At 34.1% G+C, this 24,648-nt stretch overlaps 1 protein-coding gene across 1 annotated transcript; it reads left to right on the forward strand.

The window, feature by feature from the left end:
- Positions 1–641: 641 nt before the first annotated feature.
- Smp_169730 (fascin, putative) lies at positions 642–24,370 on the forward strand (the record flags this gene model as incomplete). The annotated part of the gene is made up of 7 exons (XM_018792634.1): positions 642–897; positions 3,655–3,818; positions 4,858–5,158; positions 9,768–9,950; positions 13,143–13,461; positions 16,298–16,638; positions 23,457–24,370. 7 exons carry the CDS (start codon positions 642–644, stop codon positions 23,747–23,749), a joined length of 1,857 nt encoding a protein of 618 aa, XP_018644373.1. The 3' UTR covers positions 23,750–24,370.
- Between the last annotated feature and the right edge of the window lie 278 nt (positions 24,371–24,648).

A 24,648-nucleotide genomic window follows, 5' to 3' on the forward strand; every position in this document is an offset into this window, starting at 1 on the left:
GATTGATAATAATTACCAATGACAGAATTTTATCAGCTGTTCAAGATTTGTTTCCTAGAATTGAATTCTCCAAAAATTTAGTTTTTGAGGGTTCCACATCTCTAAAAGAACTATACATATTAAACGACAGTTAAAAATCTGTTATGCCCCGATAACAATAGTGAGTGGTAACTTTGGGATCCATTTATGGACCAATATTATGCATATAATTTTTATCGTATATTTGCTGTTATTGGTGTTTTGGGCTTAACTGGCGGGGTTAGGCAGAAGCAGGATCGATGAGCACTCTAGACTGCTCGTACGGTTTTCGTGTGTCACTGTTCCAATCGATAATTCGCTGCTCTCTGATTGGCGGTCTTATCACGTCGTACATCAACAGGGCATCCACTCGGCAACAAGATATAACAAAATCAAGCACTCATAAAACTAACTGAATTCAAACTTACACTGAAATTTTTTATGACATCTGTCCACATGACTACTCTCAGTATCAGATTGGATATTTTCTTGGGACACTGATATTTCATAAGACTATTCAGTAAGTAAACTTCATCGGGATTTTCCACATCATTAGCGGAAAACATAATTTTATTTAATCTATTTGTAAAAGTATATTTTTTAAATTTGTTTACAGTTGATAAATGAATAACAACGAAATTTATGAAGATTTTAATGAATGTCTTAAGATAGGAATTCTTCATATTCCATCTGGGCGATTTCTTACAGCTGAAGTATTTAACAATGAAATTAATATTTCTGGAACAGCATTACGACGACGTCAAGTTTGGTCTTTAATTACTGATCGAAAAAATGCGGATACATTGTTTTTACAAAATTCTTTGGGTCGATTTTTATCAGTTAATAAGGATGGAAAAATAAGTACATCTTTAAAATCAGGTATTCTAGTGATTTTCCACCATTTCTTACCCTTATTCACCCATATACATTGTATGCAACGGAATGTTACCTACGAATTGCTACTATCTGAAATCTATATTTTTTTCATTGCTTTGTTCCAAAGTTGAAAATGTTAATCGTTATATCCCGACTTAGTGGTTTAACATTAACACTTTCAGTCAGGGGATCTATAGATCTTGTATTCGATCCATAGGTTGACCCGTGGATGCGCACTTCTGATAGGCTCTGAACTAGGACGAAATAGCTTTTCAGTGATTCCTGATCATCAGTGGCTAACCACCAATCAAAACGATGTAAAAAGTATTTGTTTTCTAAATGCCTTCTACTATTTTCTACTTTTTTGTGATTCCATTTCTTCCTGCTACGTTAATTAACATTAGTCACTGGTTAATAAATTTCAAGTCCGATTTATGTTACAAATCGGTGTTAGTCGACTGAAAACCTACAGAAATTAAACGGCTATTCTAGTCTTTATCGTGGGCCTATTACCTTACAATCTGTTGGAATGATTAGCCTCCTCAATTATCATATTAATTTTTGAATTAATAAACTTCATTCAGGTAACCAAATAAGTCACAACTTATTCCACAGTGTGGGGTTTTCTTCTCAAACCACACATTTTGATTCGATTTTGAGTTGAATGTACTTTGACTAGCGAAAATGTTGTGTATATCTTATATCAGTATTGGTTGATCAATCATTGTGAATAAGAGGATGCAAACATTATGTACTGATCTGAAATTCTTTAAGGATAAATGTTTCATCACACACCTCGTATGGACTAATTTATCATCTTCTGGCTTCAAGATGGTCAAGTTGACATATTGGTGTGATATAGACATTTGTTAAGATAAATTACTTTTCAGTCGAATAGTCCGAAATTTTATTATTAAAAAGAAACTTAGTAGATAAATAAGATGATTGTTTATTTAAGTTTGTCTGAATAGTTCAATTCAGATAGTTTAGTTAAGTAATTATTCTGTCTGTGATCGAATTCTTTCATGTAGGTGTTCTTGATATTTCATGTAGAATGTACTTTTTTTCGGGCTTGTTATTCTTGGTGCTGAACTAACAAAATATCATGCTGTTTTAAAGAGAAAAAAATCGCCCTGATTAGATTCATTTTTAACTATTTTGGGTTTCAACTGTCAATTTACATTAGATTTAATAAGTTTCTTAGTTTAAGGGATCTAATATTGATTAGCATGTTTTAAATTGTTAGGGTGTCAGGTATTTTAGCTAGTTTCGTCCTTGAATTAAAAATAATGATACGTTCCAGTTCTTAACTGCCACCAAATATTTATCGGTCAAGGAGAATACATTATTTAGTCATTGAACCAACAAATTATTATTGTTAGTATTATTATTAATAGTGATTGACTAACGTAACGTAGTCTACTACATCTCATTTATTATTAATTATCACGATATTCGTGATTACAATTTATTATGGGAACTTGTTTGTTCCTGGATTTCTTTCTAATGTCGAACTATCTCTAACTCGGAGGAAAAAACACCCTAGGAATCTTCATCTTTAGCGATAAGTATTCTTCGTCATCGCAACCTTTCATTCTATTTGTTGGTTGGGAATATTGATGTGTGCGTTTTAGGCAAATCATAATTTTCTACGTAGAATCTAGCACATACGTGCATCGTTCTAAGTTGTCACACCATATTAGCACCGTGAGATATCACAATGGAATAAGAAGTAACAGTATTAGTGGTAGTAGAACAAATAATGCATAAAAGATATTCAAAAATGAAAATCTGAATTTATAGAATAAGAATAAGTAATGGTGTAGTGTGGTCTTCTTATATCCCTATAAGTAGTATATGGTGATGGTCAGACATAGAATGTATTTTGGCAGAAGACCGAAACTGAAATGAAGCGTAATCAGTAGGAAAAAGCATGAACAATGAAATCAGAGAAGACGGACTGATATTTGCAGAAGGAACAGTTAAGACTGAGACAATTGATTGTTATTTTGCAAATTAACTGTTTACTGTATGGTTATCAGAATTTAGTGACATGGTCTGTAATTTGTGCTTAAATGCATTCGGGTGTCCCCACCAGTGTTCTTGTTCACTACAATAGTTCATTGTAGTTTTTTCTGTCAGAATATTATACACAATTGTACAGTTTCTAACATCTTATTTCTGTATTTATTGGAATATCGGCGAATAAGTACTATACAAAAGCTACCATGTTATTCCTTTTTTAATATTCTAAAGATTTTGAACTCATTTTCAGTAGATTTCCATGTAAAATGATCTACACACAACATATATGCTGGTGGATTTTTACTTAAAATGTACATGGTCTCACAAACTGATCATATCTAAACAAAATATATACTTAATATGATTTTCAATGGGTCTTTCTAGTACTCTCATTGTTTATTGTTTCAAATGGAATTACCATTCTTTGTTTCCTCTGTAAACTCTTTGTACTGACAATTTTGTCATGGTTAACAGCTAAAATATGCCTGTTGATTAAGGTTAGAGATAGAGGGACAGTGGTTTAGTGGTTAAAGCGTTCAGCTTTCAGCCACTAAGTCACTGGTTCGAACCCCGGTCCACTTAAACTGGTCCAAGTAACCGTTTGGTATCACTAACTGTCACACTTAATGTGTGGCTCAAAGCTATGCTTTAATTTGTATCTTGATTTTCTTAGTATCTATTTTCACTGTAATATTTTGCTTCACATTTATATTGCAACGTATTTTGTCTGCCTAGATTGTGAGGAACGTTTCCGTTTAGAATTCGCACCAGATGGTACAGGTGAATGGGCTTTTAAGTCAGATGCATATGGTTTCTATCTAACTGGTTCCGATACTCAAGTTTCATGTTTTTCCAAATCTCCTGTCTGGTGGTCATTTCGTTTAGCAACACATCCTCAAGTAAGATTATTATTATTTTAAAACTTACTGTGTGGACCTCAGTTGTAGAAATTGAAGATGTGAAAGTTTTGACTGAGAGCTCTAAACTTGTAATCTTTAACCACTGTATCAATGGGCTTTTCCTACTTAACTTGATTGAACCAAATATAGTCCATGATGTCCCTAAATTCCATGCACGTGTTTCTCAAAGTCTATTAAGCTTACGTGTACTTAATTATTGAATTATACTCTCCAATGTATATGGATGATATCTCACTGGACGTCATGAAGCATATATTTTTAGTTTAACAGCCATTTAGCAGGATGAATTTTATCATTTAATTACATATCTACCTGTTAATGGACAAGTTATACTGACTCTGTCTTATGCACTAAACTCTCAACAGGCAAATCACATCTAAATCTCCCTTAAATTATTAAAGTTTGAGTGGTCATTTGTACCTCATAGTTTAGCAAACCTGCACGTAATTACTGAGTTGCATCTAGAGAGGAAAAATAGGTGACTCATCAATGACGCGATGAGTAACGATGTTAACTGATGATCATTTAACTTTCCGTGTATTTATCAAGCTTCAGATGACAATTTACTACTGCAACTGCTATTTTAATAAAGAGTTGAACATACGTTTGGTCACTTATATTTTATAGTGTCAGTCTCAAGTGAAATGAAGTCTAATTATACGGTATTATTTTGATCTTTGATACATTAAAATGGGTGCTAAACATCTAGCTCTCATTTACGAGTGTGATGATAAAATGAAACTTATTAAGTAATGAGTTTCTCTTTGGTCGATTGTACATATATAACTATAATCCACATAAACTGTATAAAATCTGTTTATAGCGAAACTTGCATTTTAAAAGGAAACCGGATATAGTTCTTTAGGCTTCGACAAAACGTAAATTCTAAACAACTCATTTCAATTTTTAATTGAGAAGTTTGCTATATACTCTGATATGAGTTATCTAGACGTTTATTAGACGTCAAATATCTAACTAAACTCAACTAACTTGTTCGTTGATTATGTTTTCTGTGAAGGTACATATTCGTCACCAGTTCCGTTCACGTTACTTACGTCTTCTTAATGATGGTCTTGAGCTTCGAGCTGATCAACCATACCCATGGGGTCCAGAGTCTGTTATTTGGATTGAACAACCTACAGTGGTCGCAAGTCAAGGTTTTGGTCGAGGTCCAAATATCCCTTTAGTTGGCAAAGCTGCTGTTTCACGTCTTGGTCGTGTTTCCTTCAGAATGCCAAATGGAAAATATTTGAAATCTAATGGGGAAATGTGTAATGAAATGGATGATTCCACATTATTTTCTTTTGAATACCGTCCTGGTTAGTTTACTGTGCTATTATCAAGAAACGATGCTGGTGATATCATATTTCTGGCATAGTAAACTTCGTAACTAAACCAATCACACAGTATAGAGAGCAATGCTATTGTCTAATAGTTTGAAATAACACAGCATTAAAAAAGCCTCAAAGGGTGAGAAATGAGAAGTCATCTCTAGATTGAACATCTATGAGTCATCAATCTCATTGAGAATTTAGCTCATAAAATTCAGACTGTGTACTAAGTGCTACATTATTGTTGAATTAATAGTTTGGATTCTAGTTTCCGGTGTTTTTTCCTTATAAATAATTTAATCTGAACAGAATATTACAGTTCTTTAATATTCTCTTTGAGTTTCTGCCTAAAGTGCTGGTTTTGTTCTTATCCTGAAAGGAAATGATAATGTAAATATTGAGTATAATTAGTTAGATTGATTATTACAAATACCTGATAAACTTGAGGTTTGCGATACTTTATTATCAGAAGGAGGTTTTGTGGAGATTTTAGTAATTTTATATTATTGAGATCATGAGTCAATTGAAGCTAGACAACCATCGAAAACCTGGAAGCACTGGAAGGCCGTTTCGTCCTATTATGGGACTCCTCAGCAGTGCGCATCCACGATCCAACCTCACGAGCGAGGTCCGAACCCAGGACCTACCAGTCTCGCACCAGAGCGCATAACCTCTAGACCACTGAGCTGGCCGGCATCCAACGGTGTTAATGTCTAACTTCAACCAATCCACGAAATTGTGCAACCATTCACCATTTGTCTTCAGTGAGTTGATATCTTCCAATAATTGATATCATGAGTCAATTGAAGCTAGACCACCATCAAAAACCTGAAAGCACTGGACGGCCGTTTCGTCCTATTATGGGACTCCTCAGCAGTGCGCATCCACGATCCCACCTCACGAGCGAGATTCGAACCCAGGACCTACCAGTTTTGAACCAGAGCACTTGACCGATAGACCACTGAGCCGGTATCCAACGGTGTTAATGTCTAACTTCAACCAATCCACGAAATTGAGCAACCATTCACCAATGTCATCAGTGAGTTGATATCTCCTAACCAGACCTGGTTGAACTCCACTGTTTACTGCTTCTCACTAGAACTCCAGGAAATACCTCATTGTTCATTTTTAACCAATAATATTATAAGCAGAGATGGATGATGGGTAACAGAAAAATCTGGAACTCATGTTTCGTCTTATTCGAGACTCATCAGCTGGATGTACTTGAATCTTAATACAAAACGGTTAATTAATATAATTTAGTTCAAAGTATTTTATGTACAGACTTTATAGAAATTCTCATTTTAAAAGTGCATACCTTTTGTAACAGATTAACGTATCATAGGTTTTGCGTTAGTATATTCATTTACCATTCAATTTTTGTAAATAAAAACAACAACAACAACATAACTATGATCTAAATTAATTATTATTTGCCTCCCCTTCATATATAATTAAACAATTTTTCCTATTTTCCAACCTTCTGTACTCTTTCATACTCAGCGCCCACTCAATAATATTAATAGTTGTAAAGAAAAATAGTATCAACGGTTATAATAGTTTTATAATAAATGTATAGGTGAATAATTTATCCAGTGATTACCATCTTAATAATAAATCTCTAGTTTGACTTCAAGTTTGAACCTGATTATAGTTGGAGGAGATAATTTATATATTTCAGCATTCTAGAATATGTCTTTACTGTATGTGGGTGGAAAATGGTGTACATCTAGAAATATTGAGCAGATATTTCGATAACACTGTAATCATACACACACACACACCTTTTTTTATATATTCATGATCTTACCCTCAAAATTTATCGTTAAGACCTATAGGAAAAGAAACTATATTCGTTTTAATGTCAGCCAATTTTCGTTGTCATGATTAAAAATGAATCATCATTCATAACCTTAATAAAAAATATTCATCTGATTCTCGTTAGATCCACTCGGTCATTCATTCATCATTTATTACTACACTTTGTTGTTTATGTATATGTGTGTATGAATATGGTTTGGCTAAATGTGGCTTAATTTTCAACAAAAATTTTTATGTTCTACTGTGATGTGGTCTACTTATATCCATATTAGTAGTATATGGCGATGGTCAGACATAGAATGTATTTTGGCAGAAGATCGATAAGGAAAGAACAGAAAAATGCATGAACAATGAAATCAGAGAAGACGGACTGATATTTGCAGAAGGAACAGTTAAGACTGAGACAATTGATTGTTATTTTGCAAATTAACTGTTTACTGTATGGTTATCAGAATTTAGTGAGATGGTTTGTAATTTGTGCTTAAATACATTCGGATGTCCCTACTTGTGTTCTTGTTCACTACACTACTTCAGAGATTTCTTTTTATATCAGGCAATTGGTAATTTTTTTTGTAACATTAATTTACAGCATAAATATTGTGGTTTTTTAACATTTAATGGTAGTAGTGCATTATGAAGGTGTACACGTGTTTCAGTCTTCTTTTTTTAATATTAGTTTTATAATTTACTAGTACTTTCTTGATTTTATCTCACCGAAAATCATCTGACATGTTCCCTTATCGACTTTTTATTTAAGTATCTAGGTGTTTTTTTAATATTTATTACTGATAGCATCAGTAACAAGTTGCGTAACAGAGATTCTAAGGAAAGTTATTTAACATTTGATTCTGGAATAGATTCTATGGGATTCAATGATTTTTGTTATTAACTTCTTGTACTATTTGAGGAGTGAACTGTTCACGTTCAAACACAGGTAGTGTATTTGAAGTTGTAGAAACTTTTTGTAGGTGTTGAGTAGATAATGAAGTGTTGAAGATAATCATACAGTGAAAGTGATTTATAATTAATACATTTTACAGTTCAGTAGTTGTAAATTAAATGCTTAAATTCGACTAATTATCTATTTATTTATTTAATTCATATAAAATTTGGTACACAGAGACACCAAAGATAGTATACACTGTATGAAATAAAATATGTATATGGGCTGCATTACTGTTAGCGTACTCAAACTGATTCAGATGGTCTCTCTTTAGGGGGTCACTCTTCAAGATACTAGAGTAACACCAGAAGATGAAATCCCATGGTTGCAGATGGCCAAAATAGGTTCATAAACCATTTGTTCTCTTGGGATTTTCCAGCTAATGCCCACTATTAGCTTAAAATTATAGTTTACCAACTCCGTATGTATCTTCTGTATCACTTAATCCGGTCTAAACTCTAGGAGTTCGATCTTCATTCTCTTGCTTTCGTAAGCAACACCCCTTCTACAAGAAGCCAATGAGTTGAACTTCCCTGGCAGATATCCTAAGTACATGATTGTATGAGAGCATTTATAAGGAAAGAGAAAGAAGGAGGACTCTTCACACTCGACTGTACTAGGGCATTTGGTGTTAACACCTTTAAAATGGATATTTACAGTATATAGCCTAGCCTAATTATCTATTAATACATATTATCACAATTTACAAACAATATTGTATGATAAAGTCTATGGGGAATAAAGCAATCTTTATAATCCTGATAAAAGTAGTATTTGATAAAAGATTAGATTAAAAAGATTGGGAGATAAATTTACATGATGGGCATAATAAGTATTGAATATCAATTGTCTGCTACTTGTAGAAAGATAAGGTCTGAGTTCTTTTGCGTTACTCTCAACCGTTTTGGATAATCTAAAATATCTGACTACTGTATTTAATGATACCTAAAACCCGATACAGAAAACTTAAATTTTTTTGTCTAATTAGTTTGGAAGAACTTGTATCATTTGTATTTCCTGGAGCTAGAATTTGTGGTATAACTATTTAGTATATGGTGTAAAATACATTAACCTAATAATATCTACTTCTCACACCAGCAACTCTTACATCCTACTAAGACGTATTAGAATAGGGTAAAACAGGTTAATCTAAGATCCACTTCATGAAAAAAAATCGAGTTATGGTACCGGCAAACATTAGTGTAACGTTTCTTTTACATAAGTCTTGTAATTGAATAAGGATATTCTTGCAAGTTTTAATTCTTCATTGGCTATCTTTCTTTATTCTGTAATGCAAGAATTAGTGAATAACTCACACAATTACGAAAAATAACTTTCCTAGTAAGGTTTATCTCATGCTTTTTGGGCACTGTGATCTACGCAATTATCGTAACTAGTGGTTAGAGATGCTAGATGACATGGATCAGAATTAGTCACAATATCACAAATACATTCGCTTGCTGCTTTTCCTTAGACCTCCAGTTCTAAAAATATTTTTCATCCCTCGAATTCTCGAATCACATTGTCCTTGTTTAATGTTTTCAAATATCAGGGTTATCGTTGCGACGTTTACTAATATATCATTTGTCTTGAGAATTTCATCTCATACTGATACGGGGTGTGGCAATTTGAACCGATGCACATCTGTGTCAAATTATATGTTGCTTATAATTGACTTATTTCATAAGGTTGACGTACACACTACCCTACTTGTAGAGATTGTCAAGCATTGTCCGTAATTTTTGTATTGTACCAGTATCTCAATTAAATGTACCACAGATAACTTAATATACTATTAACTTGTTCATCGTCTTTACTTCATTATTTATGTAGGTAATCCTGGTACATTTGCTTTCCGTGATCAAACAGGTCATTATTTGACCACAATCGGACCTGGAACAGCTAAAGTAAAAACAAATACAAATATTGGTAAAGAAGAACTCTTTCTAATTGAACATGTTGCTTTACAAGTTGGCATAGTAGCACATAATGGGAAATTTGCATCAGTTAAACAAGGTAGGCTAATTTCTGTTATGCACAGTTTATAGTAACCAAGTAGTTTAATGAATGTGTTGAAATCACGAACTGATCTTATCTAAACCACCATTGAAAACTTGGAAGCACCGAACAGACGCTTCATCCAAGTATAGGACTCCTCAGAAATGGAGGTTCACGACCCTCATCACGGGGAATTTAATCTAAGACCTTCAGTTTTGTGCGCAAATACTTAACCCCTATACGACTGAGCCGGCATTGAACAGTGTTAATATCAGATGTGAAACAGATATCTACTACGGGCGATAAATAAAGGGTTGCTCAGGATCATTGATTGACTGAAGTTAGATAGTCACACCGTTGGATGCCAACTCATCAGTCTAGAGGTTGGGCGTTCATGCGCTATGTCGAAGGTCCTGAATTCGATCCCTTGTAGAGGGGTCGTGGATGTGCATTTCCAAGGAGTCCCATAATAGAGCGAAACAGCCATCCATTACTTCCAGTTTCTCAATATTGGTCTAGCTAGTATCAGTCTGGGGTTTAACTTTACAAATACTACAATCTTCACGACACACTGCACAAGACAAGATGTGTTACTTGGGTTATGTTTTTTTAATTTTTCTCTATACAATAAACACAAGGGAGTCGATAGTTTCCTTCAATATCAATTATTGATTGGTGGTATAAGACCTGTGGACAAATATGGTAAGATATATGTCAATGTGTAAAGTGTGAGATGAAATCACTGAGAGGAGCTAAGCTGTAGTTCATCTTGTATTGGTGGTTTGAGTCTTCCAATTGACATTTAGGACTGCAATCGGTCAATCTCTTATATATATGTGCATCCTGTACGGATTACCTTGATGTTGACTTAAGTCATCAGCATTATAGGCAGAGACGGATAGTGGCTAGCAGTGGTTATCTGTACTCAGTAGCTAAGTGGATAATAACGTGATGGCATCTGAAGTAAATGGTACTGGTTTCGAGTCCCCGATCGAACATCAACTCTGGAATGCAGGTACATCTAGCTGATGAGTCCCAAATAGAACAAAGTACTCTTCATGGATTATACTGCTAGCCACTATTTATCTCTGCTAAGCTATAATTTGTTTATATTGAGTTAAAATTGTTCACAAAGTTTGTTGAAGGCAGTAATAATAAGTTCAGATAAGATTAGATCATTTTTCCATTTCGATTTATCATGTTGTTTAGCATAATAATTCAAATGTTGTGTATGATTCAGAATCGATTCTCAGCATGAATTGATATGATCTACAGATAACCCGGTCAAAAAAATGATCTGGAGTACTGATGTAATAATAGGTCGCGAGAAAAAGCTATGGTCAACCACATCAATACTGAGCATCAGTCGTTGACTGTTGGTCTGATACATGGTGGTGGATGCAGAATGCCTGCGAGAGGCCCGCACGATAACAGTGATCAGTGGCTGGAGACTTTAAATGATATAGCTTAGAATAATCAATGTAAATGGCTTGGGTCCTTTCGCTATATTATCTTACTCCAAATCTTGAATTCCAATATTCCTTTACATATACCTTTTCATTTTGTCTTTTCCAAATTTCTTCTCAATTGTTAGTCTTTCTCACTACCAGTGCCATCTCATTATTTTGACTTCTTTATAGAATCATCTCGTTAGGTTCATTTCGTTGTTAGGACTTGTGATATGGCAACTTGAGTTAACGCATCTTCGTGTCAAACTAAGACGAACAGGGATAAAGGCGAGAAAATTGTTTAAATACAGTTAAATATGAAAACTTCGTGTGTTTAATATCTGTCGACTTAGATTTACATTTATTTTGGTAAACCATTTGAACGCGTATTTTCTAGAGAGAAATATGTATTATTTACAAGATTTGGACTCGTAATGTTCAATGCAAATGTTTAACAGTTTACTAACATGATTACTTTGATTGATTAAAGGATCAAAACTAAGGGATAAAAATAAAGGGTTAAATATTTATTTATTTATTTTAACACATAAATATTGGTACAAGGAAGCACCAGATAAATATGCGCCGCACAAATCTCATTTGATTTGTGTAAGGGCTGTGATACTGCCCGGGTGCCCAAACCGAAACATCTGGTCTTCTTAGGGCACCACACCCGGAGTCTTTGACTTATAGATCTGATCCACAAGGCAGTGGAGCATCGTCAGGAGATGCAGTCTCATGGTAGCTGTTGATCGACGATTGATTCATACGCCATTTGTTCCCTCAGGGTCCTGGAGCCCATGTGCACCATTGGTTTGGAATCAGGGTTTTCCAACTCACCTAGGTGGACTTTCCGTGTCCACCAACCCGGTTAAAGCGCCGGATATTCGCTTTTCGTCCTCTCAATTTCGTAAACAACAGTAATGCCACGAGAAGGCAGTGAGTAGGACTTCCCTGTCAGAGGCTATGTACGCGTGGCCATGCGAGAACATTTGGAGAGGGAGAGCGGACTCTTCTTCTTCTAGTTTATGGCTACTTTAATAATTCGTTTTTTTAATTAACCACTCTCTGTCTACGAACTCCTAAGCAAGTAAAACAAAATACACAGTGTACTTCAATATTGCATCATTTTAGAGTGATGGCATTATATTTTTTAGATGACTAATTTCATCAATTCATTTATCCCGCTCATATCCCACATAACCTTGAATATATTCTGGTATTATGAATTTGTGTACTTGTTTCATCTAATATACAATTCTGTTTCATTATAAAATTTTATTTCTTACGTTTCCTATTGCCTTGGGCATCATGTGTTTATGAATCCTTAATTATTGTATCTTTAGTGCATTTATTTTTGTGCCTTATCAACAAACCATACTTTGGATACATAATATTTTCTTTTCCAATAGTCATTTGTTCTATATTGAAACAAATATCTAATATAGAAAACATTCTTTCTTAATAAAGTAGAGATTCTTCTGTGAAAATCTGTTTCCTCTCCCCTATTTTCGATCATTACATAATATCAGTTAGAGAGGGATTTCCTTGTCTATTCATGTTTTTCTTTTGAATATTCACATTTTATGACTGTTAAATCATAATTATTTGTTATTACTCTTTATTTCCTGTACTTATTAGTGATAAAATAATCCATTAGGATTACAAAACTGATTATATCACACAGAGATATAGGTTTTTGATGTGTATCATATATATATATATTAAGGCTCGTAATTGTTTTTCTCTCACCTTTTTCGAGGTATTGAAATTTCTGCAAATCAGCATGAATTGGATGAAACAGCCATTTTTCAATTGGAATATATCGGTGGGATGGGTTTTAATGCTTTGGAGGCTATAGCATCTAGTCCAGCATCGACTCAATTATCTGGTTCAGACGGTGGAGTCAGTGACTCCTCTGCTTCTAATACAAGTTTAATCAATAATAACCATTCCATTACTAATGGTGTTCATTCAGATGTTTACTTTTTAACAACCGGATTTTGGCGTCTACGTTCTCGTAGTGGAAAATTATGGAAGCTTTCTTCATCATCTGGTGTTAAGAATACTTCTTCAGATGGGTAAGTTTTTCTGTAGTAACTACTATATATATATATATATATATATATATATATATATGGTTTTAATCGATTGGTCCTTTATTTAAATATTTAACATATTGTCGTTTTATTTAGTCATCCTTACTTTTAACTAATAGTGGATTCATACTTCCTTGTATTTGTTAAGTTCTCATGCAGTCAGTTTCGTACAGTCACACAATTAATAAGTAAAACCGATTTTTAGCCAACCAGAATGCAGGTGATCTATGTGAAAACATCTGGAATTGAGTTAGAGTTATGGTTTTAAGTTAGGATTAGGAGTTCGAATTATCGATAGGGGTATGGACAAGAATCTAACAACCACCATATTAGTTCATCAGTAAAAAGTCCTTTTACTTACACTAGAATAAGCAGAAGAGGATGGTGGCTAGCAGCGTAATCCAGAATGCGTTCTCCGTCCTATTTGCGACTCGTCAGCCGGATGAACCTACATCTGAGAGTTGGTATTTACTCCGGGACTAGGACTCAGTACTGTTTGCCACAGATGCCATCGTGTTATAATCCATTTAGCTATTGAGCCGAAATAGTCACTGGCCTTTGCATGAGGATGAATCTTGTTATATCGTGAGTGCTTGCGTATCCTGTTAATATAAATGAACGTGCTGATTCCCGCCAATGAGAGAGGAGTGAATTATCGATCGCCCAATGATACACAAAAGCCGTATGAGCAGTATTGAGTACTTATCAGTCCTGCTTTCTGCCTAGCCCAGTCAGGTAAGTACAGAACACTAATAACAACCTCTGAAATATGAATCGTTATTCTCAAACATAGTGGGTTTATATACCAACCAGACAGACCATATCGTACCATAAAATAGAAAATAACATTTGTACAAGATTTGGCCAAATGTGGCTGTGAATAGGGGGAACAGTAATTAATAGACTGGGTATAATTCACGAATGGTAAATCGTATAATAATAGTTCATAGGTCAGAATAAAGCTTATGATAAGAAGAACACGAATACGAATAGTTTAGTTACTTAACAATTATACAATAGGAAATATACATATCATATTGGTCCATAAATAGTTCTCAAAGTTACCATACATAAATCTCCAGGGGATATGACAAATCTCAATTCCAATATATTAATTGAGATCATGAACCGATTAATGTCGGATCATCATTGAGAACCTGGAACACTGGTCTGTCGTTTTATCCTAGTATGAGACTTCCCAGCAGTGCGCATCCGTGATCCTGCGCGCAGGATTCAAACCCAGGACCTTCAGTCTTACGCTCGGACGTTCAACCTCTAGACCACTGAGCCACCATCCAACGATGGTAAAGTCTAACTTCAACCAATCTACGATATTGCACGACCATCTTCCATACTAGAACTAAACGGACGTCGAGTGCTTCCAGGTTTTCAATAATGGTTCAACATTGACCGGTTCATGGTCTCAATTAAAGCTCAGCAATCTCCACAAGTCTATACTGATCCTATATATTAGTTATTCGGATCTTCCGATTGATGTTTGGCATTATATTTGATTCTGTATTATTGTTTTAAAATTATCTTTCATGTGCTTCTGCTTGTTTGTATTTTCAACTGTTGTTGATTTACCCAAATGCTCTGGTACGGCCGAGAGTGGGGAGAGTTAACTCTCCCTCCCGAAATGCTCTCACATGGCCAGGCGTATATAGCCACTATCAGAGAAGTCCTACTCACTGCCTTCTCGTGGCGAGGGTGTTGTTTACGAAATTGAGATGATGAAAATCGAATGTCTGGTGCTTTAATCAGGTTGGTGGATATGGAGGATCTACCTAGGGGAGTCGGAAAACACTGATTTCAAACCAATGGTCACATGAGCTCCAGGATCCTAAGGAAACAAATGGCGTATTAACCTATTGTTGGTCACCGACTACCACGGGACAGCATCTCCTAACGTTGTTCTACTACCTTGTGGGTCAGACGTTTAGGTCGAAGGCTCCGGGTGTGAACTCCCCTTAAGAAAACCACCTGCTTTGGTTTGCACATTCGGGCAGTATCACAGCCCACACACAAATGAAGTGACTTGTATGGGGCGTATGTATTCGGTGCCCCTTTGTACGAATATTTATGTGTTCAAATAAATAAATAATAAATTTATTTATTTATGGTACTATAGAATATTTTTACTTGAACCGTTTTATAGCTTACGGAAAGACTTTTAAGTTTTTCTTATGTCTACCTTTTTTATGATGTAGTGAGATATCAACACGCTATTATTTACCAACAAAAACTTACGGAAATTATGTTTTCTTTATCATGATACGCATACGAATTCAAAGTGTTATTCTTTATAATTGATTTGTTTAAACGAATTATTAACAGAAGGGGTTTTGTGGAGATTTTAATAATTTTATAGAGTTGAGATCATGAGTCAATTGAAGCTAGACTACCATCGAAAACCTGGAAGCACTGGACGGCCGTTTCGTCCTATTATGGGACTTTTCAGCAGTGCGCATCCACGATCCCGCCTCGCGAGATTCGAACACAGGACCCACCAGTCTCACGCCAGGGCACTTAACCGATAGACCATTGAGCCGGCATCCAACGGTGTTAATGTCTAACTTCAACCGATCTACGAAATTGAGCAACCATTCACCAATGTCATCAATGAGTTGATATCTCCCAACAGACCTGGTTGAACTCCACTGGTTACTGCTTCTCACTAGAACTCCAGGTAATACCTCATGGAGCCAGTCACTAGTGAGCACATGATTATTATTAACATTTCGTTTTTATCTTTACTCTCTGTCTCCTCTCTTTTTGCTTCTATTTTATCTTACCTTTTATTCCAAATTAATATTAGAGATCGAGAAAGTCTATTTGAAATGTTAACTGTGAATAAAATCAATGATAAACAAATTCGTCAAATTGTATTTCGTTCAAATGATGGTAAACAGTCATTAACAGCTCGTAAACTTGGTGCTGTATCTACAAGTGGTCGTTTAATTGATGAAACTCAGCTACCATCATCAGATGAATTATTTAATATTATTTTAACGAATAGAACATCAATTGTGTTTTTATCTTCATTAACTGGTGGTTTTTTAGTACGTGGTAAACAAAATATTCTTGATTCAAATGGAGTAGCTTATGAACCATTTTATATTCGAGTAACTAAACGTCATACTTATAAATTTTTTGCTCGTAAGTTTGATTTTTTTCGAGTTGAACTACCTTTAATACTGTGTGATCTGTGACTGGATTCTCAATTATTGCATAACTTGATCTTAACGTAAATTATTCCCTATTTGGTAGATGTAGCTAATATCTTTAGTGTTTAGATTTCAGTTTGTTCATTTATTTCTCAATGTTTCTCATATCACTTCTTTTCTGAGTTTTATTCTCAAGTTAGTCTTATTGTGTCCCCCAACTTTGTGTTCGTTTGATTTCATTTTTCCCACTGAAATTACCTTAGATGTGAATAACACTACTTAGGTAAGTGATTTTTGTAGTACATACTTATTGTTAGCGGGATATAGATTGGATTAAAGAATGTTCCATGAAGGATTGTGTTGGGGTCACGGTGAATGGCTACCTTTTAATCAATCAGCGCTAGCGGAGGCTTGGAGAAGACTCTGGAATCTTCTTATGTAAAGATCATAAATATACTAATATTTTTTTTATTATGATTCCAACTTCCATCCACCCTTGAAACTTCGGCTATAATTAAGTTCCTGTTTAACTTTGTTCTGATTTGGGCACTTATCAAGTGAAGTTGTGTCGAAGAAATAATAACCAGTGAGAGCAGCTGGGTCGTAGTAAGAGGAACCATAGCACATATATACGCTACTTATAAGTTTACGATGTTAGTTATGTAGGTGTATTAACTAATAAGATTGTTGAACGAATAAAATGGCCTCATTTTAAGAAGTTTATCGGGTCATCTGATATGAACAACTATTAGTTATGCTGCTATGCTGGTTAGAATGGTAACCAAGCTAGAGAATTTCATCATTAGTTCAAATTGTGTCGGTTAGTATAGACTTACTGGTTGGAATTCGTCAGATAATCGTGGTCGATTTATTCATGTTTTAAACTGCAATAATGTAGTATAATAATGATTGTATTTTAGAAAATAATTTGAAATAACTGTCACAGGTTTTACAGCATCTTAATCATGTTGAAGAATGTTTACGGTATTCGCACGCCAAGCATCAACTTTAGTTCTCTCCATCCATTAAGGCCTTTACACTTAAGCAGAATGAATACAATGAAACAAACTTATTGCGCTATTCAGAGTTATAAGTTGTATCGGGACAATTAAAAAAGAACAAAAACATTAAAAGGACTGAATAAATTGTTTCTGAACACTGAGACCAATCCGAATTCAGTGAATTACCAGAGCTTCATTTATTCATATCTCTGAGGCTTTAGTGGTTCGTAAATTCAGGTATAGTCTCTTGGCTCAGATACAATTTATCCAGCCTCCCATTTAACCATAGTTCTAAATCACCTTATTGTTTTACCTGTTGTTCTGACGTTTATCTCTCTTGTATCTTCGTAGAGGGATATTTATAGAGATTGTAGAATTTTCATAATTTTAGGTCACAAACTCATCCTAGCTAGACCACCATCGGAAACCTGGAAGCACTAGATGGGTATTTCTTGCCAATATAGGACTCCTCAGTAGTGTTCATCCTCAACCGCATACACGAGAAGCGAACCCAAGACCTTCGGTTTGGCAAGTGAATTCTTAGCCTTTCGTCCATTGATTAAGCATTCAAATGTTTTAATGTTTGACTTCAGTCACTTCTCGATACTGCGCAACCCTTCATCCATTGCCTGCGATGAATAACTGTCTCACGCCCAACACGAATTGAACTTCACTTGTTGCTGCTTTTCACTAAAACTCCGGTAGTTAGATCTTGAAGATAATCACTGGTGAGTACATGATCCATTGGATATGGGCTCAATTGTCTAAAGACTAAGCACTAATGTTCGAAACCGAAGGTCCTGGGTTCGATTACCTGTGGCTGAATAGTAGGTGTGCACTATCGAGGAGTCCTGTACTAGGACAAAACAGCCATCCAGTGCTTCCAAGTTGGTTTAGTTAAGATTAGTTTGCGATTTAATCTATTAGAACAATGACCTTCCACATCTCTCTCCCACACATCATTCCTATTTTATTTCTTTTTTATTACTCTAATTATTACGTAACTTGTATTCGATAATTGGAAATATTTTCTGAATAGTTTTTGTAACCTTACTAATGACGCAACTACTTTCTACTTTATTATAGGCTACTATGCGATAAAAATAACTACAAATATAATCATATGCTTATGAGTTTTAAGTTCATCAAATCAGTTTTCGATTTATTTTTTCTGAAAACACTATTCATATTTTATTATCAGTATGGGGTTTTGTGGACATTGTCATATTTTCACAGCTGAATTCACGAGTCGATCTAAGCTAGATCGCCATTGAAAACCTGGAAGCACTGGACGGCGTTTCGTCCTAGTATGCAACTCTTCACCAGTGCGCATCCACGATCCTGAACGTGAGGCTCGAACCCAACTTTTATCTAAATTTAACTAATATTCAGCTTCTTGTTGGTTTGGTGGTGGTTCAGTTATCATAACAATAACATAAGACATGTGCAGCATTTAAGTATCAGAGCAAGCGGTTAACCTTAAGACTACGAAGTCGATGTTTAATGGTTAACATATAATACTCCAATTAAGATTAGTCTGCCGTGTAAACTATCAAAGAATTGAAATTTTTCCACATGAATACTGAGAAAATGAGTTTAGGGTCAATAAATAATACCGAGATCATGAAATATAAATAATAAGGGAACCTGTGCAAATTAGATTGATTCCGTTCCACTTAGTGTCTAGATCATTGAACTATCGATAAATTTATCATAAAAGTGTGTGTGTATAATGTAAAAGTATTCTCAGTCATATTTCTTTTAATAAGAAGTCTATTACACATAAGAGTTTCTTATCTCTAGCATTATTTATTTAAACTATGCCTCAGACGACTCTATGAATTACCTAACCTAAGACTCCCTGTTCTCCATGTGTTATTCGAAAATAAATAGCGTCTTTTGAATCTTAAATAATCTATGGATATGTGTATTTAGTGTAACTGATTCTTATTTTCTGATTAGTACACAGTTTAATTTCCTGTTTCTACAATTTAAACAAACTATTTACAACTAATTGTTCAGTTTCCACACATGAGCCGCCGAAGCCTTGTTAGTTATTGTTGTTTTCTGAACTCCCATAACTCACTTATCGTGAATATTTTTAAACATACCAAGATGATAATATTTATTACGCAACTGGAAAACTGAATTTTCGACAACTTATTACTAATAGTAATTAAAAGATACCTTTGAAATAGACACATAAATTACTTCATCTTAGAATATCATTTTGATATGGTTATGTGATATACAATTGGTTAGCTGTTTTATATAGAATGTGCTTTTCAATACTTTCTACCTCACATATAGTTCAAATAACATTATGTGCGTGTAGTTATGGTTTTTTTTTCAAGCTGGTTTTATTCATTCTTTTTTCTAAGTTTGATAATTATACCCTTGGATAAGTAAGTAACTTGTAATGAATTAAGGATAAGAATTGTCTTTCCACATGACATTGATATTCAACAGTAAACTTCTACTCTGTTATAATTAATCTTATTGAAAGAAAATAAGCTATTTAAATTATAAATTCATTTAGTATTGTTGGTTTGAATCTTCCCATCGATGTGTTAGGACTGCAACTGGTCAGTCTCTAATTGGTATATGTGCATACTGTGCGTATTGTCTCGATATAGCCTTAATTCACAAGCATGGTAGCATTTGAAGCGGGGGTACTGGGTTCGAGTCCCAGAGTGAACATCAACTCTGAGATGCAGGTACATCCAGCTGACGAGTCCCAAATAGGACGAAATGTGTGTCCTGGATTCCACTGCTAGCGACTATCCATCTCTGCTTACCATATTTAAATTATGTTTGTCAGTTCATGGCCAATTTTCTAGTTGATAATACATCATCAATTTTTTCTATCCTGTTCTGAAATTGATGTATAAGGCTGGATCAGATATCTTCAATTATTAGTCTTTCATCTTTTTAATAGTTCGATCAAGTAAACATTATGTTGAAGTAACTGGAGTTGGATGTAATTCCATATAACTATTAAATTCTGATTGTAATAACTAGACTACGCCCCTCTTCAATTTTCTGATAATAAACCTGATCAAATCACATAGCATAAAACTGTTTATTATTTAGGTTCCATGTTTAAAATATATTATCGCCCACTAAACATATACATAGATTTTGAGAAGTACTGTGGATGCTTAACAGAGTATAATACATATTGAACAACTGTTTCATTCCAGCTTGTCTTATTAATTGATTTTCTCTCAACCCTTGCTACTCACTTATTTGACAGACTGAAACGTACCAGAACTTGCCTAGGTTAGATCTAGATAGAATTCAATTTTTTCAGATTTTTATTGAATCAATACTGAGTAGTTTCTCTGTAATATGTTAATTAACGAATCTGTTTGCCATAATATGAATAACACAGCGACAACATTCCTAAATACAATGTTGAATCAATCACAACTCAGATGGATCTTTTAATTGTATATCTCAAGGTTAGATGTAAATCTTGGAAGAATTCCTAGATTCAATGATTAATGTTGCAGATTATCTCTGAAAATCTGACGTCCTAGTTATCATATGAGTTGGAATAGTGGTCAGTTTCACAATTTTATCAATAAACCTCTGGACTAGTATACTTTATGACTGTTTATATAGTGTTAGTTAGTTAGTTAAAAATATTTTGTCTGACATTTATTCGTAACTATTGAATGATTTAATTTTTAAAGTCCAGTCTCCTTGTATTATTGTAAATTGGTCGGCCAGTGTATGTACGTCTTTCTGCCTATGTGTCTGACAATTTATATCTGCCTCTTCTTTTTTGCGTATCGATTCGAAATTTAAAAAATTCATAATGACAATAATATGAAACCAATATTTGAGATAGTTATTTTCTAAACAAACTATCGCATTCCAGGTAAGAATGTAAAGGACTAAGTTAACTAGTAACTTACTGTATCACGGATAAACAAGCATATTGGTAATAATTCTTCAGCAGATCAGTATTTAATATGATATTAAAAGGTTTTCACCGAACAGTTACATTTCCTTCTATACATTGGATTTTATTATTTAAAAAATATCTATGTGGATAGTGAAATTAAAATACTATTGGATTTCAGCTCAGTGACCTAGGAGTTAAGCGTTTTCATACGGGACCGAATGTCTTGGGTCCGACTCCCGGTGACGGGATCGTAAATCCTCACTACTTTGAGGAGTTTCATTCTAGGACGGAATGGCCATACTGTGCACTCAGGTTTCCTGTGGTAGTCTAAATTAAATCGGTTCATGAGTTCAACGAAAAGTAACGAATTTAATAAGTATAGATGACGGTGAATAAGTTTTCTTCGTTTGTAAATTCAATGAGATGAATGTCACTACGTGAGAGTAAAATTATTGTTAGATGTCGGGATTTTAGAAATAGAACTCATATAGACTAACTAAAATGAATGAGTCATTCGTTCTACATACACTGAATAACTAACTAGATAAACTCTAAAATACAATGCTATTTTGAAATAAGAGTGAGTAGGTTAGGGAAGAAAGACAAGACTATAAAATGCCAAAATATCATATAACACATCTCAACATTGTGCATGCAATGCTGAGTCATTTAGACTATTGAGTTTATTGTAAATTGTCTGATAGAATTCAATTATTATTAAAATACTTGACAAACATAATATTGGCCACTGCCTAGTGATCAGTCAATTGTAAGCACGCCTCAGTTCTACGTGAGATTATTCACATCCCGACTAGCCCAGTGGTAACGTCACAAACTGTAGGACTGGGTAGTGCGTGTTCAAATTTCACGGGGAGCATTACGAGTCAATAGAGTTTCATATCGACTACCTCACAAATAGAATACGTATTTCATCCTATTTAGGACCTATCAGGAAAAATATAATTCCATATAAATAAAGTTGATACCCGTCCCACATGCTAGTGACTGTCTGGAATTAGTAGCTCAATGGATAACTCGTTGGAGTTTAAGGAGAAACATGTTGAGTACTAGTCTCTGTGAACATTAACAGTGAAATGAAGAAGGTACATCCAACTAACAACTCTTAAGTGGAACAAAGCATGACTCTTGGATTCTACTACTAACTAATATCCAACTACTGATTGCTTTTAACTGTTTTCACTTTATAATTCATTTGCATAAAATCTCCATTTCTTTATTTGTTTGGATAATGTGTACTATTTTACTTTCAGTTTCCGTACTATCCTAGTCTCACTGAACAATATCGTTTTGTTACGTCTTTGATCTGTCTACCCACTAAGATAGAGAAGGTAACTTGTATCAATGTACATTAAGACCTTGACACGATAGGCTAGCTGGTTTACCTCGAGGCTGGAAACGTGAGACTAACTGCCTTGGATGGAGAGACGAAAACTATCCTATCACCTGCTTGGTTGAAAAGCGCACGAGAGAGAGAAGACGAGACAACTGGGACACTACTCGACTTGTTCCCGATTCTGATTCGGTTCCAATTCAAATTAGTGCAAAAAATAGATGAATAAATAAACGATTAACATGACCACGACGTACAAACAATTAGAAAATACAATTATGTTTGAATTACAATAACTTGAGAACAAAAATTGGTTTAGCAGTAAATCAAACGAAAGCTTATGGCTTGTAAAATAAACTAGAGACAAAAATAAATGTTAATGTTTTAAAAGCTTTGAAATAACGTCCCCAACAATAGCTTCCGTTGTTTGTCGTAGCTTCTTTGTTTCTCTGTTCACATCACGTTTCATATAACATATGTAACAGATTATATAGTATCATAGGAAACATTTCTATATATTTTTTTTATAACTTTTTCCTTTGAAGGTAATCCAAATTCAACATATTCCATATGGGCAGCTAGTTTAGATGGAACATTACAACTTGAACCTACACATCAAACTCCTACTGATGATGAGAACAATGAAGATACTATTAACAATGATTTGAAATATGAATTTCAACTTCATTTCCTTGGTCATAGTCGAGTGCTTATTCAATCATTGAATAATCAACGTGGTAATTCAATTTCTTTAGTAAAATCCGAAATTAAGGGTGATGTAAAATTGGATATACCAAGTGGTGGTGATATAACAGTCAATTATATTTGGGAAATTTAAATCAATAAACAAACTAAATAATTTTTCTTTACTTATTTTGCAAGAAATATTTATTGATTTATTTACCTATTAACTATGATAATTAAAAATGATCATGGGATCTTTTATATATATCATCGTCATATAGAAACACAAATACTAATGCTAATAAACGATGGATATTGATTGGGTTATGGTCTCATTGTATTTTTCTTCTACATGTAATACTACTACTACTACTCTAGATATGCTTTTCAGTGGTAGGTTCTATCTACTAGTTAAAAGTTTCTTGAAAGACTTCGTATGTGCATATTTATATTTTCATCATTTGTAACACAGGTCGTGGGAAGAAGAGAGCTAGAGGAGTTGAACTGTTCTCATTTGTTTGATTTTTTTCATATTACATTCGGACACTTTGTCCGTTTTTTTTGTATGTTGGCATTTACATCTAAAATAATTTCCATTCTGTTCTCTTCCTTTCTAAGTGGTATTTTAAAACAAAAACAACCCTAAACGTATTAATTGTAAATTTTCCAGGGGGTTTGTGTGTGTTTAGTGTGTTCTGTGATGACTTCTTATTGCTTTTACAGTTGGAAAATAAAATATTAATTATGAATATACATTCTCTAAATATCATCCCATTGTATTGACAAAATCTTAGGGGGAAAAATCCATGTAAAAATATTTTGTAACTTACCAAATTAGACTATTACAAATGGCTTCTATGCTTTCATTGTGGTTACAAGGTATGAGTTACTACTTTCTGTAATTTGTTTGGTTGCATAATAACTGTTAGGTTAGGTCTAGATATTCATGGTTGTACTGGTACTTCTGCCTATGAGTTATTTAGGTTTTTTTAAACAATTGTGTTCCAGAAGAACCAGTGTTTTATACTTTACTTTATAACTGCGAGAAATGAT

This window comes from Schistosoma mansoni (genome assembly GCF_000237925.1).
Source record: "Schistosoma mansoni, WGS project CABG00000000 data, supercontig 0235, strain Puerto Rico, whole genome shotgun sequence".
Lineage (NCBI taxonomy): Eukaryota > Metazoa > Platyhelminthes > Trematoda > Strigeidida > Schistosomatidae > Schistosoma > Schistosoma mansoni.